Here is a 16,390-nt window from a genome sequence, read left to right on the forward strand (position 1 = left end):
AATGAAGTCAAGCACCAGCCCGCTGAAAAATTCTATGACGGTGCCGAGACTGACATGCGGCGAATGACCGGGAGTCATCCATGACCCATCAAACAACACCGCGATGTTTCCCATGTGGCCTATATTAGGTTCGCGTAAAGTTCGCGAACCGACCGTGTGCAGTCGCTCGTCAAATTGCGTGCAGCATGATCGGCCGCAGGTGCCAGCTTTGTCTTCACGTAGTGTTGCCACTTTTTTTGTGAAGACCCCGACGGCTGATGCCCATCAACGAGAACACATCATTCAGCGCGGTCTGTCTGTTCCCCGTTGCCTGCATGGCATGCGCGGCCAAAACGTTCACAGCGAAAGGTTTCATGCATTCATCGCTACGTACGCGCGGCGAGCTTTGCAACAACGCAGTCTCCCCACAGGTCGAACACACAAAACGCAACTTCACGGCGAGTCCGAATTCCCGGTCGTCGTGAACAATCTGCAGTACTCCGTTGAATGCCTTGCACTTTGCAAATGCCAACAAAGCGCTGTTCACTGAGTCCAAATCTATAATTGTGAACGTGGTTCCATCAGGCGGCCGAGCTGCTTCGTCGGCACCAACAACCCCAAATGCCCGTTTCCACTCCGTCGCTGCAGCGGACGACAACTCAGATAACTTACCTTCGGCTTTAGCTCACTCTTTTTTCAAGTCAGATTGCTGCCGATAGATAGCATCTAGACGCACGCGACCGCTGCTCGAAGGCTCCACGGCTGGACTTTGCACAGGCTCCGTGACAACTAATGCAGTAGCTAGGCCTTCCGTGGTAGCGTCGACGACTTCGCCATGGGACGCGGAGAGTGTAGCGTCTTAGGGGGTTTCGCTGTATCACGGAGCACTTTTTGAAATTCGCTACTGGCGTCCTTCGCACCTTTTTTCGCATCAAACTTGTGCCGCGTGCGGAATTTGCGCTCAGGATTTGACATCCTGAAACTTTTCCACTGACACTGAGGGAAAATAGCGCGCATGGACGCGCGCCTCAATACCCGGAGCAGACGAAGCCAGGAGCCTCCACCAATAGGGAGGCAAGCTCAAGTCACGTGCGCGAAATAGCGAATAGGAAGGCGCTCCGATACTTCTTTTTGATGCTCATTTCACAAGCTGCCAATGATTGAATTGGACCCATTCTGGCAGGAATTCGAAGATGAAAGACGGCTCTCTCAAATGAGACCAAGCGGGCCGCGCTGGCACACATGAAAGGGCAGGGGTGCGTCACGGAAAATGTGCGATTTCAACGTAGATTTCGGCTCAGATTTAGCTAGAAAGCGCCGTATAAAGGGTCTTAGCGGCTAAAATAATGATATTATTACGAGGCAGTGGGCATGGCTCTACCGTCGTGGACAACAGTTCGATGAAAAAGAAGTGGACTCGCCGCGCGAGAGACTGGCAGCTCTGAAGCGTCACTTTGGCATGTAAATATAGGAAATACGCTCATTCCTCTCTTCCGTGTGTTTGCGAGCTCCGTAACAAATTGGTGGAGGTGCTGGGTAACGAAGCGCCATACAACGGAGCTCCGCAGTGGTCGTCAAATCGGAGTTTCCGTGATGGAACACGGGACTGATCCCACGGCCACCTCTCCATCGGCTTCGGCGACGCCCGCACCATCCACGGCAACGCCTCCACTGGCCCCACCCCCACCCACGTACGTGCTGACGCATCCGAAGCATCCTGGAACGTTCTGCGGTACGGACCAAGTTGATGTCGACGACTGGATAGCCGACTACGAACGCACCAGTGCTCTCAACCGGTATGATCCGACTCTTATGCTGGCCAATGTGCTGTTTTACCTGAAAGGCACGGCCAAAGTCTGGTACGAGAACCATGAGGAGGAGATCGGCAGTTGGGACACCTTCAAGGAAAAGCTTCGCGACTTATTTGGGAAGCCCATCGGTCGAAAGGCGGCTGCAAAGAAGGAGTTGTCTATACGTGCTCAGACGTCCACAGAGCCGTATATCTCATATATACAGGACGTGCTGGCTCTATGTCGTAAAGTTGACAACGACATGTCGGAGTCTGACAAGGTTGGCCACGTCCTCAAGGGCATAGCGGACGACGCGTTCAACCTGCTAATGTGCCGGAACTGTGCGACCGTCGACGAAATTATTGAGGAATGCCGGCGTTTTGAACTGGCCAAAAGCAGGCGGATTTCAAGATCATTTACTCGACTGCCGAACACCGCAGCGACGTCCTCCTGCGAAGATGGACTGTCCTCCCATCGGCAGTCTTCACCAGCGTCTGAAATTACGCGAATTGTCCGGCGGGAAATCGAAGCAATTACACCTACTCTTCCCGCCAACGGCCACGTCGATTTGCAAGTACCTCAGGTTTGCTTGGTACAGTCGATTGTGCGGGAAGAACTGAGCAATTTGGGCTTCGATGTCTGCGCCGTTGCTCAGTCTCGACCAATTGGCTTCCGTTCAAGGTCGCCGCCTCGCCCCAGGTCACCACCCCAAGAAAGGTCTTATCCACGCTCTCGCAATCCGGCCGAATGGAGAACTGCGGATGATCGGCCGATCTGCTTTAACTGCCGCCGCATAGGTCACGTCGCACGGTATTGCCACAACCATTGGTCTTCGTCCCGAAACCAGTATAACACTGCTCGCCGCACCGATAGCTACCGTCGTTTCCAACCTCCTGAGCCGATCGCCGACAACTACCGCCGGCCTCTGCCCGACGTCCGTGTCAGGCAACAAGTGGATCGCTGTCGCAACCGACTATGCGACCAGATACGCGATAACTCGTGCATTGCCAACTAGCTGCGCTACAGACGTCGCAGACTTTCTCCTAAATGACGTCATTCTGCGGCATGGAGCTCCGCGCCAGCTTTTGACGGATCGGGGCCGCTGCTTCCTCGCAAAAGTTATCGACGAAATCCTCCGGAGCTGCTCTACCGAACATCACCTTACTACTGCCTACCATCCCCAGACTAACGGTCTCACGGAGCGTCTCAACCGAACTCTTACAGACATGTTGTCTATGTACGTCTCTGCTGACCACCGTGACTGGGACGCAATGCTCCCCTACGTTACATTTGCATATAATTCGTCAAGACATGACACCGCCGGCTACTCTCCATTCTTTCTTTTGTACGGCTGCAACCCTGCGTTGCCATTCGACACACTCCTTCCTTTTGCTACTATCCAACCAACGGTGTATGCGCAGGACGCTGCTTCTCGAGCCCGCGTCGCTCGCCAAATCGCGCACACTCGGCTCAGTGCTTCTCAGGCCGCACAAAAAGTCCGCTACGATGACTCGCACCGCGACGTTGACTACCCTGATGACTCTCTTGTCCTACTCTGGACGCCGTATCGACGTGAAGGTTTGTGCGAGAAGCTCCTCCCACGATACACAGGACCCTACAAAGTTCTCCGCAAGGTCACCGACGTCGACTACCTCATCACTCCCGTTCAACCGCACTCATCCTCTGCTACACCATCTACTGATGTTGTTCATGTGTCGCGCCTAAAGCCCTACTATACTGCCAGTCCTGATTGACTTAGGGGCGCCGTGACGGCGCTTTGTTCGCCGGGGGTGATATTACGAGGCAGTGGGCATGGCTCTACCGTCGTGGACAACAGTTCGATGAAAAAGAAGTGGACTCGCCGCGCGAGAGACTGGCAGCTCTGAAGCGTCACTTTGGCATGTAAATATAGGAAATACGCTCATTCCTCTCTTCCGTGTGTTTGCGAGCTCCGTAACAATATTATAGGCATGAAATTCATGATATAAGTGTACTAGTAGCTGTAGATTTCAAAAACTCAATGAAAAAACTAGTTTTTTTGCGATTTCTTTGGTCTCCGAAACCCGTGTCCCCCCTTAAGTTACAAAACCGAGATATGCAAAAGAATGTCAATAATATGTTGGGCTTTATGTTCTAAAACCAAGATATGATATGAAGAATGTCCCCAGCTTGCTTATTCATTCACACTGCACGACCAAAGTTGTCAGAAACATTGCCATCAAGAATTGACTACTGCAACATACTTCGATTTTGGCCCACTGGTAAGGTTTTGGATTCCACGTACTCCTGCAGGATTCTCCCTCAAGACATCTTCAGAGTATTGCGGCCCTTACCCGGTAGTGCAACAAACGTCTGCAGTCAATTACCTCATGGAGTAACTCAACATGTCGACAGACAAGCATCACCGCGAACAAGAAATCCTGCAAGTTTCCAGACTCAACAAGTACTACAATCCCCCGGTATGCCTTTGCAATAAGGTCGCCAGGGTGGCTCCCTTATTGCCTGGCAGTGATTGTAATGAAGTTAGTGGACATGCGGCTTGACCGAGAGAGAGGTGAAAGACTGCAATGAGCGATCGCTAGCCACGCTGCTAGCTAGCCCCTGTGGTAGAAAAACATGTGTCCAGTTGCCATGACTCCTGCCATTAAAGGGGCTCTGAAACACTTTTTCAAATAACCATGAAATGGACTCAGCAAAAAAGCTCATTGCCTCACGAACTCAACGGCACAAAAATTTTAAGAATCAGAGCAGAGTTACAAAGATTTATCACATGCTGCAATCGCATTCTCACTTCTCTCATCCCGAGGAAAGCGCTAGATGCTAAACAGGGAGGAATGAAAGGAGCAAAGGAAACTCATCACGCGCGCCTCGTAACCTTGAGCACTTTTTTCTTCGAATACGCAGCTTTTTCAGAGTGATCTCGAACGCATGCGTGGACAAGTCACGACCTCCCGCGGCGATCCCTATAACGACCGAGCTCACCTTGTTCAAATCAGTCAATGGCTGATAGATGGTCTTCTACGAGTGATTTTAGAATGTCTTCCATCATTTGCTGAGAAAAAAGAAAGCAATTTTTAGTAGAAGTGGACTACAGTGTTTTGAAGCAGCTCAGGAAGCAGAAAGAATGCTGTTTTGGAGCAGCTTTGGTGCAGTAAAAGGGGAGTTTTGAAGCAGGTTCAGAGCACCGAAAGATGTATTGTGAAGAAAGGAGAGTGAGTTTAGGAGCAGCTGTCTAAGGTTGAACATCATCGTCAATCAAAACTATTCCTGGTAATGAAAATTTTAATGGTTTTCACTAAGCAATTAGTACTGATGAGCTTACCAGACTTACCATGCACAAAAATGTATGTGTGTTCCCATCATTAAACCTTAAGTTGACAGATAGAAAACAAGAGATAAGCAATGTTTACCTCTTGTTTTCATGACCACTTTACTCCATTTCCCTCATCAGGTGCATTGCTGCAAATGTACCACTCCGCGTGTATGGTAGCCCATTTTTGCCCTTGTAAATGCTCACGCAAGTCGAGTAGTCTCTGCGCAACGCTCTTTATTCCTTATTCCTTCCACACAAAAAAAAACTAAAAGACTTCCTGGTGGGTACTTTGGGCAGCATCTGCTGCAGTACTGTATTTGTTTATTGGTGGTGATGGCGCATATCAAGAGATGCACATTTGTACTTGCTCACACACTGCCGTTTAGTGCATGATCATGCCGCATTCCCAGCTAGTACAAATTATCGAGATTTCACTGTATTACTGGATAATTCACAGTTACTCATGTTGCTGCCACCACTTTTGCAGGGAAACCACGGCAATTACAGCGATAAGACCAGCACAAGCAGGTCCCACGAATAAACCAAACTACAGAGTGATCAAACTACACTGGATATGGATGCGGTCACAACCTTTGTGCAGCCAGTGTTGCTCAGTCGACAACAATAATCAGCTAGGTTTGGTAGTTTGCACTTCCAATAGACAATTATCACGTAAATTGCCGTTTATCCGCAGCGTAGCGCAGCAGGTCAGATTAGCGCAAAGTGGCTTTCATCATTTATTGTGAATTTCAGGTTGTGTATCACGTAACAATGTTTCACCCATGTGCTCTCAGGAGCCTCCACTACAGATAGGTAGCGCTTTCTGATCAAAACATGTTGCATGCCCCTTTAAAACACCATCACTTAAATTTTAAGAACTGTGTTGACCATTTCAAACAAATATGTTTGTGTTGCACGAGCATGAATGAGTTGCGAGAGCATGAATTACTTGAGTGTGCAGTGCGTAGCTGTCTCGAGGGGTTGGAGATAATGTTCATGAAGTTCTTCCCCTCTCTACTTTTGCCCTGAAGGACTAGAACAGCATCAGCATTTCACAAAAGCCTGTGTCAGGACAGCTCCACGAACTTCCGTTCCAAGTGATGGCAATAAGTATGCTGCCAGTCTCATTTGTAAAGATGTTTTTTTTTTTCCTTTTAATTCCGACACGCAATGCACATGTGCTTTGTAGCAGAAGAAAAATAAAGCTCCATGACGACAAATCACATCAATGTGCCGTTCCTATTCTTTAATCCCTTTTTTTTTTTTTTGCGGGGAAGGGGGGTGTAGGGGCAATTTGCAGCAGCAGTGCTACGTTCGTGACCACGTTATTGGCACATAGATGTAGCGTACTAACTGAAGCAGTGCACAAAAAATGAACGAACTTACGCTACAGAAAATGCCACAGTAGTGCATTTTGTCCTTCCAATCTGTGTTAGCACTGCCAACTCGCATTCAGTCATGGAACTGCATTACCTGCACTGATGGGCAGGCATAAAAGCAAATAGGAGATGACCCTGTCTTGTGAAGGTGGCACGCTGTGTACACAGCAGATCGTAATTCACCGGTTTGGGCACTTCACAACACTCCTAGCACTGCCAGGACTATATGTATCCATCAAATCAGGGCATGCCTGCCAACAAGGGAATACAGTATATATACCCCCACCAAAGTTAGTACAGTGTGGTCAGATGTACCGCTTACTTTTGTAGCCTTTGCTTTCCTCTAGAATGTTCAAATTATGTATAGGTTTCATACGAAATTGAAGATGAAGCAAAACTATAGAAAGTTTTAAAGATAGAACAATGGCAGAAGTGATACAGCTGTACCACAAACCTGCTCTATGCAATGCTAACGTAACAAATAAGGTCATGCAAAACTGGGAAGCTGGCCATGTGCCACACTTACAAGGTTCTTTTTGCCGTCATAGACGTCAAACACCAGGCCTGCAAGCACAAAAAAGCAACACATTTCTGAGACACTGAAGTACATACTTCATGCATTTCCCACATACAATGCTATACTTTCCTGCAAGGTGCAATATACATAGATTTACAAAACATTTGTGGCGTAACTCAAACAAGGAGGATAAAACGAAACAAGAGAAGACCGAATAGGGCGCTAGACTTTCAACTAGTTTATTTTCTGCACATCACCCAAATTGGTTTCCAGATTTGTGCAAAAATAGCAGCACAAGCAATTATCACATAGCACAATAAGAAGACCTATTGCAGTGCTATCTTAACCGGGCATTCACTCTTGTACAAGAAGATTCAAGCGACACTGATGCAAGCATCTTTCTTCCTTCGCACGTGATAAAATAAGGGGCCTGTTACCTTTTTCTGTTACATTTTTTTTTCTTCCTCCACATCCGAGTTGCACCACAAATAAAATAACTTGTTAAAGGGACAGTCCAAACAAATAACAATTTTCTGTCAGTGTGAAAGATCAATGTTTGAAAATGTCTAAAACATCAATTTTATCAATAGCAGTGCTCTGCTAATCGAAGAAGTGAGGCAAATGTACAACATATATGTGCCAAGAGTGGGATACTTTGGAATGATCCTCGACTTCCCAAGTACAAATATTCACTAGTAATCAAACTAGCTGTAGTAAAAAAAAAAGAACCTTCCACACACTAGAACAAATAATAAAGTGCTGTTTATCTGTTTCTCTTTGATTCATAGAAGAAAGGACCACTTGGCGTTACCATGGGGAACAAAGTGGTTCAACAGTTCTGTTTTCGTCAAACTGGGCTTCACTCACGCGGTCGCATCTCAGAGGTACTAATTCATGAAAAAAGAACCACTTGGTGTTACCATGGTGAACAGCACAAGTGCTTCAACAGTTCAACAAAAGATGAGAAAGGGGTAAAGCTCTGCTCGCCAGAACCCGCTTAGACATGGAACAAACCTGCTTTTTAGATGCTACTTCGTACGCTTAAAAACAAAAAAAACCTTCTCTTCAGTGGTCGCTGAATGTGATTCTAAAGTAATCAACTGCGCTACCATCCGCACTTCTCGCTCCAGGGTTGCTGAGCAGGCTGCCGGTCCTCTTGTATTGACGGACGGTGTACATGACGCAGTTTATGACTCCAAGGCTGCTATCAAGGCATTTCGAATATGTGTGGTGGCTCCCCAGGTCCTACAGATCCTTTAGAAAGCAAAAAAAACCTCAAAATAATTATGGACCATCTCCCTGAAGGGAACCATGATGAAATGCGATGAAGCAGCAGTGAGCACGCCGTTGACTCAGCTGAAACAGGCATCAACGCAGGTGCTGGAAAAACGGATTGAAACAAAACTGGGAGTAGCCTTTACTCTTGTACACATTTCTTTGAAATGCAAAGACACGGGAGGCGGATTGGGTTTCGTGTTAAGTTTTATCGCAGATAAACGAGCCAAAAGAGTTTCCGCCCGACGTGCGGTCGAACGTTGCGGGCGGTGGAGAGGGTGAAGCGAGAGAGAAGTGTATTGCAAGTGGGCGGAGGAGAAGCACCACCTAGGTGTGTAGAAAGGAGCCCGCAGCTGCCACAGGTGAGAGAGAGAGTGACGTCAACGCGCAGCTGCGACTTGACCTACATGGCATCGTTTCAACAACTGCGGCGGGAAGAACGCGGTACAGTGCATTGGCACGAAGACAGTTACAGAGGCTAGTCAAAGAGCTGCTTCGCATCTAATAAAACGTCATTCGTTTTGTTCTGTTATGGAAGCTTGTCCACTTTTTTCTTTGTGACCCCAGGCCATGACACCACATTGACGACGAGATTTAATGAAGGCATTACCTCACCTGTAGCCACGCCCTGTCATGAGCTTCTATGGCGTTGCCCCACTACCACCATTTTCGCCCATGCAGGGCCGCCCACCAGTGTAATGGCCCAATGGTTTCGCATGTTTGAAACCTTTCTTTTGGCTTCCAGAGCATCTGACTTTACGCCCGAGCTATGCAAAGCCCTTCTGCTACATAATTTGGGAACTGAAAGTCAGCGTATTTTTTTCACACTGCAATCCACCCCATGTTTCCAAAACGCCCTTCCCCCGCACGAGTACTACCACGACTGGGACTTATGAGGCTAAGAAATTGCCCACCCACCCTACATACGAGAGACACCCGAACCCAAGAAAATGCGACACCTGGAGAACTCCCGACGACCGTCCCCTATGCTTTCACTGCGGTGAGGCCGGCCACATTCTTCGACACTGCCCCTACAGGCAGATGGGACTGCATGGCTTCTCATCTCGGGCACCACGGCCATGCGCTGGACAACGACCTCCGGCAATCAAGACTACTTGCGCCATACAGAGTACTTGTCCAGCCGTTCTCCATCATCGCCATCCCCACGCTTCACGTCACCGAACCGCAGCAACAACTAACGCAGAAGGTCCCCAAGCCCCCGCAGGGGAAACTAAAACCAGCAACCTTTGGAGTTGAGGTAGCTTCAAGAGGAAAAGCTGAAGACCCTCCACCGATGACCATATATGATGACAGCACATCATCTACGACGACAACGCACAACAACCCAAGCCGCGAGACGAAGCAAAACAAAGCAACAAGACGAAGCCGTGACCCGAACCCAAAACCAACGCGCAACTCCAGCCCACGTGCCACTGATTTTGAAGTATCTATCGACGGCCACCCGGTAACTGCCTTGATTGACACAGGGGCTGACTACTCGGTCATCAGCGGGCCATTGACAGCACAAATGAAGAAGGTCAAGACGGCTTGGGACGGCCCGCAGATCCGCACAGCGGGAGGCCACCTCCTCACCCCATCGGGGCGATGTACTGCAAGGGTGACATTCGATGGTCACACATACCTTGCGACTTTCTTGGTGCTCCCACAGTGCTCCCGTGACGTCATTCTCGGCATGGACTTCTTGACTCAACATTACGCGGTTATTGACCTGGCGTCCAGATTCATCAAACTTTCCTCGGATGAAGCCATAAATTCATACTCGGCAACACATAATCGCGCAGCCCTCCGTGTGCTGGAGAATGACGTGAGCGTCCCACCCCGATCGACCACCCTAATCACCGTAACCACTGGTACTGCCGAAAATGCCCATGGCGTCGTCGAAGATAACATACAGCTTTTGCTTGGCCGTGATATCGCAATCGCAAGAGGCATTGCGGACTTCCGGAATGGACAGGGCCCAGTGCTGCTAACAAATTTCAGCCAAGAACACCGTCACTTGGCCAAAGGCACGACCATTGCCTTTCTCGATGAAATCGCGGAAGTCAGCAACACCCTCGCCCTTTCGAATCCAGCGACCATCACCCCACAGACCCACAACTCGCAGCTGTCTTTCGACATTAACCCTTCCTTGCCTCAATGCAAGCAGCACCTGCTCCAGAACCTTCTTCGACGTTATGACGACTGTTTCGCCACTTCTTCACAGATCCGACCAACTCCTCTGGCAAAGCATCGAATCATAACACAAGAAGACATCCGCCTTCTCCATCAAAGCCCTTATCGTGTGTCGGCACGTGAACGTCAGGCCATCCGAGAGCAACTTGAGGAAATGTTACACGACGATGTAATTCAGCCATCGAAAAGCCCATGGACAGCACCAGTCGTCCTTGTCAAAAAGAAAGACGGAAGTTTTCGGTTTTGCGTCGATTACCGACGGTTGAATAGTGTAACCAAGAAGGACGTGTACCCTTTACCAAGGATCGACGATACCCTAGATCGTCTTAGTGATGCAAGGTACTTCTCGTCCATTGATCTAAAGACAGGGTATTGGCAAATTCAGGTTAATGAAAGAGACCGAGAAAAGACCGCCTTCATCACGCCAGATGGATTGTATGAGTTCAAAGTGATGCCATTTGGACTTTGTTCTGCTCCAGCAACCTTCCAGCGTCTAATGGACACAGTACTGGCCGGCCTCAAGTGGCAAATATGTCTCGTATACCTGGACGATGTGGTTGTCTTCGCCTCCAACTTTAGCGACCACTTGAAAAGGCTCCGGACGGTACTGGACGCAATTAAGTCATCAGGGCTGACACTGAAGCAAGAAAAATGCCATTTTGCCTATGAAGAACTACAGTTCCTTGGCCATACTATAAGCAAAGATGGCGTAAGACCAGAGCCTGAGAAGACAGCCGCTATCGCACAGTTTCCTCAGCCGCAAGATAAGAGAGCAGTGCGCTGATTCTTAGGACTATGCGCCTATTACCGGTGGTTCGTCAAGAACTTCTCACACATTGCTGACCCTTTGACGCAGCTCACCAAGTCGGACACCCCTTTCAAATGGAAAGCTGCGCAACGTGAGTCATTCAAAGAACTTCAACAACGTTTACAGTCGCCGCCTGTGCTGGGTCACTTTGATGAAAATGCCGAAACTGAGATACATACAGATGCCAGCAGCATCGGCTTAGGTGCTATTCTCGTTCAGAAGCACAAGGGCTGCGAGCGTGTCATCGCGTATGCAAGCCACTCACTGTCGAAAGCGGAAGTGAACTATTCCACGTCTGAAAAGGAGTGTCTTGCGATAGTATGGGCCACCTCGAAATTCCGCCCATACTTGTATGGCAGACCCTTCAAGGTTGTAACGGACCATCATGGATTGTGCCGGTTGGCCAGTTTGTAAGACCCTTCTGGCCGCCTCGCTCGATGGAGCCTACGGCTTCAAGAGTTTGACGTGAAGGTGGTCTACATGTCTGGTCGTAAGCACTCCGACGCAGACTGCCTCTCAAGAGCCCCTGTCAGCGCACCAACAAGCCATGAAGACGACGATGCCCTTCTTGGGCCTATCAGCAGCAGCACCTTTGCATTACAGCAGCGCTCAGACCCGATCCTACAACAGTTGATCAACTACATCGAAGGAAAGGCCTCCATACCGCCTGCACTGTTCAAGCGTGGGATATCCTTCTTCTGTGTGCAAAACGGGGTGGTCGTTAAAAAGAACTTCGCTCCGAATAGGCAGCTTACCTTCTTGTCGTCCCAAGCAGCCTCAGAGAAGAAATTTTACAAGCGTTACAAGACGAACCCACTGCAGGCCACCTCGGTTTTACAGACACACTCCACAGAATTCAAGAGCGATACTACTGACCCCGCCTCTCCTCAGATGTTGCGCGGTACGTCAAGAGTTGCCGTGAATGTCAGTGCCGGAAGAGACCTCCAACAAAACCAGCTGAATTTCTCAAGCCAATTGAACCCCCGTCGAGACCATTCCAACAGATCGGCATGGACCTGCTTGGACCTTTCCCCACGTCAACATCCGGTAACAAGTAGATCATAGTGGCCACTGATTACCTTACCTGATACGCTGAAGCTAAGGCCCTTCCGAACGGCACAGCTGTAGAAGTTGCCAAATTTTTTGTCGAATCCATTCTCCTCCGTCATGGCGCACCTGAGGTACTAATAACAGGGAAACGCCGTTTACGGCTGATCTTACTCAGGCAATCTTACATTTCAGCCATACAGATCCCCGAAGAACAACTACGTACCATCCACAGACAAACGGTCTCACGGAACGCTTGAACAAGACCATTGCCGATATGCTCGCTATGTACGTGGACACAGAACACAAGACCTGGGACTTAATTTTGCCTTACGTGGTCTTCGCCTACAACACCGCGGTGCAAGAGACCACTAAAATGACACCATTTAATCTCGTCCATGGGAGGGAAGCCGTTACTACCCTAGACGTCATGCTGCCTAATGTCACCAATGAAAACAACCTAGACGTGGCCGCCTACCTTCAGCGCACAGAAGAAGCCCGGCAGCTTGCTCGTCTGCGCATAAAAGACCAACAGCGAAACGACGCAAGACGCTACAACCTGCGGAGACGCGATTTAACATACAGGCCAGGTGACAGAGTCTGGGTTTGGACGCCCGTTCACCGCCGCGGATTAAGCGAAAAACTCATGCGCCATTATTTCGGCCCATACAAAGTCATCCGTCAAATGGGTGAAGTGGACTATGAAGTGGTCCCTGATGGGGCTAGCTCATCCCAACGACGCCGCGCACGACAAGAAGTGGTACACGTCGCCCGTTTGAAGCCCTATCATGCGCGCTAAAGGACGCTCCCTGTTTGCATCTCTTGTTTTGTTTATGTGTGCGTGATTCGTGCCTATTTGCCATTTACCTTCGCACAGGCTGTCCTTTTGTTTTGGTTTTATTTTAAACAAAGCATTGGGTCGATGCTTACGCTGAGGAGGGGAGCAATGCCGCGAAGCGTATTGCGGATAGTGTTGCGCATGCCCATACCGCCGGCACGCGGCCTTATCATGGTCCAGGATGCACAGCGATTCATCTGCGAAGATTGTGGCCCACACGTCGACAATTCGTTGGTTACGAGATAGCCCCAGATGCTACGACGACAGTATCTCGGATGGTAAACGCGCCTTGCAATCCAGTGGGACATCCTGTTCCTCGACGGCCGTCGAACACGCTGTTCGCCACCCGCTAAGCCGATGTGTCTAATTTCCTTAAGTGGGCGCAAGTCCGCCAAATAAACGGATCTCCTTCTATTTCTATGAGCCTCCCGGTCTCCTGTCTTCCGGCTACCCTCACTCTTACGTGACACTAGTCTCATAGTCATGCTCAAGATTCGCGCTGATCTTACTTGACCAAGCCGATTCGGGCTCGTCAATGTCTGGGATCGGTCACCCTGCGTCACTATCAGGGTCCTCGACGGTTTCGATGAAGATCGCCGTTCCTTGCCACTGCAGACTTGGTCGCCCGTCGTCGTCGTCGCCTGATGTCGGCGATGTGGTAATGTCTCGATGGTTGGGCCTAGCGGCCACTGGCGATACCCGGTGCTGTACGGTGACGTGGCCGCCGAGGGACTGTCTTCGGTGGCTTGTTTCGAAGGGGGACTGCACCAGGAACGTCAGCGTTTGATGTGCGCGGCGGCTGCATCCCAAGTAGCCTCCCTCGAAGCGTGTCGAGGTCTCCGTCTTCTTCTAGGGATGCCCACATCTCAGGTTGCAGAGACGTGTCCTGACGCTCCCGTCCCCAGTGCGTTTGCTGGCATTGCATCCTTCTCTTGCAAAGCTCAGGTCGACAATGCCAGCTCGTCGCTGCTCGTGCCCCGATCGCCGCTAGGGTCACGCGCCTCCGTCTGTCCCAGCCACTTCGTCGCTCGTGCCCCTTTTTTCTCTACTTCGTCTTCCTCTTTTCTAATTTCTGTTCAAACTTAACAGGTGCTATTCAAATCAAACATGCGTCTTTTCATCGTCCTCTTCTTCATATTTTGCATATTTTGTCACGTACTCAAGACACCGTTCCACAATGACCGTATCGCCTGAGCGCTTCAGCAGCTCAAACAGTGCATCTCCGTACTATTATCGCTGTGGTTACCGCAAACACTGTGCTTCGTTGCCTCCTGTCCTGCACAAGGTCAGTGCTGTTTTCACTGCGGTCCCATTGGGCACTTCCACTTAGTTGGCAACAGGCGACAGTGTGATTCCAGTGCTTATGTTCAAGAAGTCAACTGCCAGGATTTGTCCAGTGATGCTGAAAGGTTAGACGTCCTTACCTCGGCCAGTCCTGCACGAGCCGGCATTTTCGTCAACGTCTTCATCACCGGCAAGTCTTGGAAGTTTCTTGTTGACTCGACATCATCTGTTTTCATCCTCGAAGTAAACACTTTCAAGCAAAATTTTGATAATGAGTTGCTTCTTCACACTTTGTGAGTGAAGCTGCTCGTTTACTCCAAGCGCTGCATTCCCGTACGTGGTTGTGTTTTCACGAAAGTCACATTCAAAAGATGCTCAGCTTATCTCCTGTTCTATGTTGTGGCACAAAATACATCTATCCTCGTAATTGATGCCATCAGAGTTTTGGACCTGCACACTGAATGTTCATCCCTGCATTACTTCAAAACGATACCATGCCAGCGATACTAGAAACTGCTCAGCTCTCAGGCTCTTGCCAAGTTTGGACAGCCAACCACCTTCCGAAGACCCTGTTCAGTGAGTTCGGCTCTCTCTTCGGCGCAGGCCTTTGGCTTGCCAAGAGCTTCGTTCATCGCATCAAGACTCGACTCGAGATGCTTCCTGTGATATCAAAACTACAGCGTCTTTCACTGACACTCTGACCTCGAGATTTAGAGGAGCTCCGTAAATTTGAAGAACTGGATGTCATCCAGGGCATTAATGCCTCTGAGTGGGTGTCCCCTATCGTTGTAGTAAGGAAAAATGACAGTGGCATTCGACTCTTGTGTTGACCTCAAGGAACCTAACAAAGCTGTCATCGCCGATGGCTTTCTGCTTCTTCACACAGAAGCGCTTTTGAACAGCCTCGTCAGTGCAACAATCTTCTCTAAGTTGGATCTTGTGTTCACCTACCACCGATTCCTGAGGCTCCCAAAAGAGCCGAGACATGACTGCATTTATGACTCACGATGGCCTGTCTCGTTTCAAGTGCATATACTTTAGGCCGACATCTGACCCTGCAGCCTTCCTGCAGCTGATGTCGAGGGTTATCAAGAGATGTTCAGGAGTTCCGCTTTACACAGACGATATTTTGTGTACACAGACGACCGAAAAAGAGCACTTGATGAATTTAGCCACTGTTCTCCCCAGCATCAAGGCTGCTGGACTTAAGGTCAACCACAAGTGCACCTTTGGTGGCAAAGAATTGTCCTTGTTGGGACAATTCTTTGACACCAAAGGCTTCATTTATACGTGGCGATTAACGTCCCAAAACGACCATATGATTATGAGAGACGCCGTAGTAGAAGGCTCCGGAAAGTTCGACTACCTGGGGTTCTTTACCGTGTATTCAAATATGAGCACACGAGCCTACAGCATTTTCGATGGAGGTGAGCTGCGGTGGCTGCATTTTTGTCTCCATCGACAATGCAGCCGCCGCAACTGGAATTCTATCCCGCGACACCACAAGAAGAAAAGTAAAAAAGACCGCAGCACGCTGCATGGGTTTGTCGAGTAAGGGAGAAGGGAGACGGATAATCCTTTGCACCAGCATTGACGGATTAGCGTCGCTAGCATGACTGGCTGCATGCAGCGCAACATGGCCAGTGTGATCCCGTCTTTATCAACTGCTCTTAACAGTTTTCTGTCGGGAAAAGCGTCGTCATCATCATACACGCTACAGATATCGCATTGGCTACGTCGTTCCTAAATTTCAAACATTTAACGGTTTTAAGACGTGAGCTCTATATCGTCCTTGCTATAGATATTGCATTGGCTTCATCATCCGTAAAACGGCTTATGAAGCAGCCTTGTTATCATCCTTGCTACAGATATCCGATTGGCTACATTATCCGTAAATTTGAAACACTTAACTTCTTAATGATGCGAGCTCGTTATCATCCTTGCTGCAGATATCACACTGGCTACCT

At 49.2% G+C, this 16,390-nt stretch overlaps 1 protein-coding gene across 1 annotated transcript in view; it reads right to left on the reverse strand.

Annotated features, from left to right (window-relative positions):
* The window catches only part of nes (lysophosphatidylcholine acyltransferase 3 protein nessy), a 179,714-nt gene that overhangs the window by 116,710 nt on the left and 46,614 nt on the right, over positions 1-16,390 (reverse strand). Inside the window, exon 5 of the mRNA XM_037420032.2 lies at positions 6,988-7,025. Coding sequence (XP_037275929.2) covers positions 6,988-7,025 — 38 coding nt within the window. The remainder of the gene's footprint in view (positions 1-6,987; positions 7,026-16,390) is intronic.

The sequence above is a fragment of the Rhipicephalus microplus genome, chromosome 3, assembly GCF_043290135.1.
Source record: "Rhipicephalus microplus isolate Deutch F79 chromosome 3, USDA_Rmic, whole genome shotgun sequence".
Classification (NCBI taxonomy): Eukaryota; Metazoa; Arthropoda; class Arachnida; order Ixodida; family Ixodidae; genus Rhipicephalus; species Rhipicephalus microplus.